General features: G+C 37.1%; 2 protein-coding genes across 2 annotated transcripts in view; both read left to right on the top strand.

The window, feature by feature from the left end:
• Positions 1-2,087, top strand: part of CBG10445 — a gene marked incomplete at both ends in the record, with an annotated part of 4,530 nt that extends 2,443 nt beyond the window's left edge. Inside the window, 3 exons of the mRNA XM_045236808.1 lie at positions 46-324; positions 647-927; positions 1,722-2,087. Coding sequence (XP_045094283.1) covers positions 46-324; positions 647-927; positions 1,722-2,087 — 926 coding nt within the window. The remainder of the gene's footprint in view (positions 1-45; positions 325-646; positions 928-1,721) is intronic.
• Positions 2,088-3,108: 1,021 nt separating this feature from the next.
• On the top strand, positions 3,109-4,303 carry CBG10446 (the record flags this gene model as incomplete). The annotated part of the gene is made up of 4 exons (XM_002635743.2): positions 3,109-3,228; positions 3,274-3,670; positions 3,714-3,880; positions 3,971-4,303. The coding sequence occupies 4 exons, from the start codon at positions 3,109-3,111 to the stop codon at positions 4,301-4,303; spliced, it is 1,017 nt and encodes a 338-aa protein (XP_002635789.2).
• Between the last annotated feature and the right edge of the window lie 301 nt (positions 4,304-4,604).

Here is a 4,604-nt window from a genome sequence, read left to right as displayed (position 1 = left end):
GGTAACAAAAGGCACCCCTAAATACAAAAAAAGGCCACATTTCAGATCCAAGTTTCTCTGTGTACGTCATCAAGACCGAACACAACATTACAATGAAGTCAGGGAAAACTACAGCAGTGATTTTAAATACCAAACTTGAACCCTTTGTGTACATTGATCAGCCATTCAAAACGTCATACGTCACTGGAATCCAGCAATCAAAAGATGCAGTGGTTAATTTTAAATGGGGGATTCCCGCTTACAATTGGCAAAGTGTGGATACCAATAATACGTTTTTCAAGAACCCCATGGATTTGAAGAATGATACTTATACAGGTCTTATGTGTAAGTGTACCTACTTTTGACCTCCATTGAAACCTGTAATAGAAGTGCACCTACATTGTTAAATTTGAGCCCAAAACCTTACAAGGATGATTCCTTGGGTCGATCTTTGGGCTCAAATATCTCATTCTCTGAAAAACGTATAAAAAAAGACAAACTGACAAAATGTTGTTGCTATTTGAGATTATTCCGTCAGTTGACGGCTTTTTGATATAGTTTTCACAGGAAATGAGATATTGGCTCAAAGTTTAACGCAAGGACTCATCCTATAAAGGACCGGGCCGATTTGGATGGACTATGGCCGGCGTATAATTCAAGCTTATAGTTTTGATGTTGATTAATAACGAAAATTTAAGTTTTCAACCAAAACTCAAATTTTCCAGATTCTTCGATCACATCGAGCCCCTCCAAATCGGTTTCGAATACTGGTACATCATGGCCAATGGCTCAATCACTATGCAAATTGAGAATAAATTTATCACCGATCAAAACTACTCGACCACCGCTGCTACTACAACAGGACTCATCGTCAATGAACTCTTGTTCTATCCACATATTGTGACTTTCCAACCAGATTACACTCGTTCGGGATTTGCTGGATTGTTGGTAAGAATTTTCATCATTTTCATTGAGATTATCCAGACTTGTGAAATTTCGGCCCGGCCCGGGCCGAGAGAAATTTTCAGGGCCCGGCCCGGCCCGGCGGCCCGGCAGAAATTTCTAGTGCGTTTTTTTCTAAAATTTTATTGGAAAATTTTTTTAAAATTTAAGTTTCGAAATTTATAGAAAATTTTCTTATAGAAGCTTTGATTTTTTGAAGAAAAAAGTGCGAAAAAGTTGTTAATTATCAATTTTTATGCCAAAAAAAAAAAGAAAAATTTGATGTCCGATGGTCCCGAAACGAAAACTACAGTAGCCTGAAAAATAATTTAAATTTTCTGGTTTTTTTTCTCGATTTTCTCAACGATTTCACACCGAAAAAATAGAAAAAAGCACCGAAGAATATTATAAATCGGAAAAATTGCCCGAAAAACAAAAACTACAGTATCCCGAAAAATAATTTAAAATTTGCCAATTTTTTCTGCAGCGGTTATGTTTTCTTTTTGTTATATTTGAAAATTGTTATGATATCATGCTGTTTTTGTTTTTGAAAATGAATTTATTGATTTTTAAAATGTATTGAAAAATAACTCGAAGAAAAAAAACACTGAATACCTTTTTTCGAAACAATGATTCAACTTTTCGCTCAAGATTTTGAAGTTCGCGGTAAACTTCCGGGCCGACCGGGCCGACCGGGCCGGGCCAACCGGGCCTCCGGGCCGGGCCGGGCCGGGCCGGTGAAATTCGTGTTTCGGCCCGGCCCGGCCCTTCACAAGTATGAGATTATCGCTCACTTTCAGGTATCTGCCTTCCCCGAAAATGAACTCTGGTTCACCATGAGCTATGACTCCTCCTACACTACTATTGACTTTAACGGAACCAGTTCGATTGAAGACAGATCCTGGGCTCCTGAACAAGCTAGAATGCTAACGATTAACAGTACCAATCAAGTTGCTGGAGTTTTTTACTGTCAGTATTTTTCTTATGCTGGGGATTTGTTGCCCATGACTAGTACGAGCTCGCCGACCACCAGTATGAGGGGTTCAACCGGTATGACTACAAATACTACTATTGTTTCAACCACAACTGTTGGTACTACCACCAGTGGAGCGTGTTTCATGAGTTTATGGGTTTTATTTGTATCTGTTGTGTATATTATCTTTTGAATGAAGTTTATTTCTTATGAATTGAAGTTTTTGTGATTTTTTAAATATTTTTTTTTCAAAAAAGGTACGGATGATGTCGTAGTATTAAAGGAGAGACAATATGTGGTGAGGCTGAACAGTAATCGGAGTTCATACAGTGCGTGGATATCGCTATGATGCGCAAATTCCGCCACCGTAGCTGAGCTGAAAAATTCCTCGAGAAATGCCCCTTTCGAGAAATTTTCGAGGAAATTTCGACAAAAGTTTCTTGAAAAAAATTTTCGAAAAAAGTTTCTCGAGAAATTCCTCAAAAAATTGTTTCGAGAAATATTTTTCGAGAAATTCCTCGAAAAAAATTCCTCGAAAAAATTTTTTCGAGGAATGGATTCTTCGAAATTTTCCGAGAAATGTGCTATACAATGCGCGTAGCGGAATTTCGAGTGTCGTTTGCGACTTTTTTTTCAGTTTTTGGTCGTTGCTGACATTGTTTTCTCGTTTATTTTGTCATTTTAAAGTGGTGGCCTAACTTTTTCAAATTTGATTTTCTAGGCCACCACTTCAAAATGGCTCATAAATCATGCCAGGGTCATGTTAGGGCATTTTTACGCCATTTTTAGGTGGTGGCGTAGAAAACCAAACTTGCAAAAGTTAGGGCACCATTGCAAAATGAATTCGTCTCGAAAATTTTTCGAGGAATTCCTCGAAAATTTTCTCGAAGTCGTGTCGAAAGGACACACTGTTTGTGACTATGTAGATCAATTCTATTTTTCAATTTTTTTTCTAAATTCAAACCCAAATTTCTCATACTCTCATATCCTGACTAATTAGGTGGTTGTTTTCCAGTCTACTCAACATTCCCTGTTGTTTTTTGATCCTACCCGGAATTAGAACCTGCTCAATTTAAAACCATTGAATTAGAACCATTTGAATCGTTTCTCATCAAATTGCTAGCTGCCATGAGAGAACTCACTCGGAAAATTTAGGCTATAAGCTGGGAATCTAATGAGAATACAACTGTTTTCCTTTCCTTGTTTTTTTTCCCATGGTTTCATGTCTGTTAGTCATTATTTTTCTCTTTTATCTTACAGAAATCACAAATCCCTTGTTCTACTTCCTATTTTCTTGTGCTTCGATGTTCAACTACAAATATTCGGTTCCGGTTGTAAGTTAATTTTGTTCCAGAGTGAATCACTGACGATTGTTTCAGATTGGATTCATTGGATTCGTTCTCAACCTATTTCTATTCATTCGATTTTCCACCTCAAGCAAGAAGCCATTCAGCAGTTTCCATAGACTATGTCTGTTTAAAACTATTCCAAACCTTATAATCAGTGCTGTATTTGCCTTCTGGACATCCGCAATTTCAATTCTGGGAGCTACCTATGCCCATATCCCAAGAATCGAAAACATCATAATATCCCAAGCTGTCAGTGGATTCCCATATTTCTTGGCTCCTCTTATTCAAGTATGTATGTCTGTTAATCGATTCTTCGTTATATTTTTCCCATTTTCAAATTCACAACCTGGACGTCTTCCGTTTACAAATTTAGCGCTTACTTTCTGTTTGCTACTGTCACATATTCCCCTTCTTTTATCAGCTTTGAGTGTGTTAGTTAGTTTAAAACCGTATTTATTAAGATTTTTCAGCTGACTGCTACCTAGTTTATGATCCAGAACTATGGATATTTCTACCGGAACGTTTAGAAGAATGTGGACATGCTATGGATCGACTGACATTTCTAACTGTAGGAATACTGTCATTTCTATCGAATGGGTTTAATTTGATCATTTTTGCAAAACTGTTAAAAGATAAAGTAAGACCGTAAAACCTGCATGTTCTTTTCTATACCGTCCAGTTCGAGCTCAATTGTTTCAATTTCTATGCAAGATCAAGAAACTTTCAGATGGTTGGAATCAATGAGGAACAAAAACTGAAAAGAAGAAAGAAATGGCAAAAAATGTATATTCAAAGTGTCCTTCAAGATTTCATTCAACTAATTGACATTGCCAATTACAACTTCACTTCTAAACTGATGGATACAGAATTGTGGAGTTTCATCTTCTGCTCCTTATCCTTTGCAATGGTATACGCTCTGGACGGAGCTGTGATGGTCTACTTCAATATAGATTGGAGTTTTTGTTGCATCGATCCCAAAAAATCAAGTGTATTTGTATCAGGAGCACAAAGTAGTACAGTGAAACCTGGAGGGAAAAGCAATAGGCTTATTATTAACTAATCTGTAAGTGATCAGTATACGGAACCTTGAGAATGACTGACTTATATTCAGGATGACGATTTTGATCAGAACAAGATTTTTAAGGGGGACTGCGGTCAAATTTTTTATTGCATTAAAATGTGTTAAAAGTTATCTATTTTCCTAATATTATCGCAAAAAAATTCGAAAGAAATCAGAAATCCCCAAAAAACGCCGTTGAAAAGGAAAACAATTCAAAAAAAGGTGCCGCCGAGGGACGAGGATTTTCAGTGAGAAACCTAGGCCACGCGAGCGGCGCGACTTTCTTACCGGACAATTTTTC

The sequence above is a fragment of the Caenorhabditis briggsae genome (assembly GCF_000004555.2).
Source record: "Caenorhabditis briggsae complete genome, chrV, whole genome shotgun sequence".
NCBI classification, from domain to species: Eukaryota; Metazoa; Nematoda; class Chromadorea; order Rhabditida; family Rhabditidae; genus Caenorhabditis; species Caenorhabditis briggsae.
This window is presented reverse-complemented; position numbering and strand designations above follow the sequence as displayed.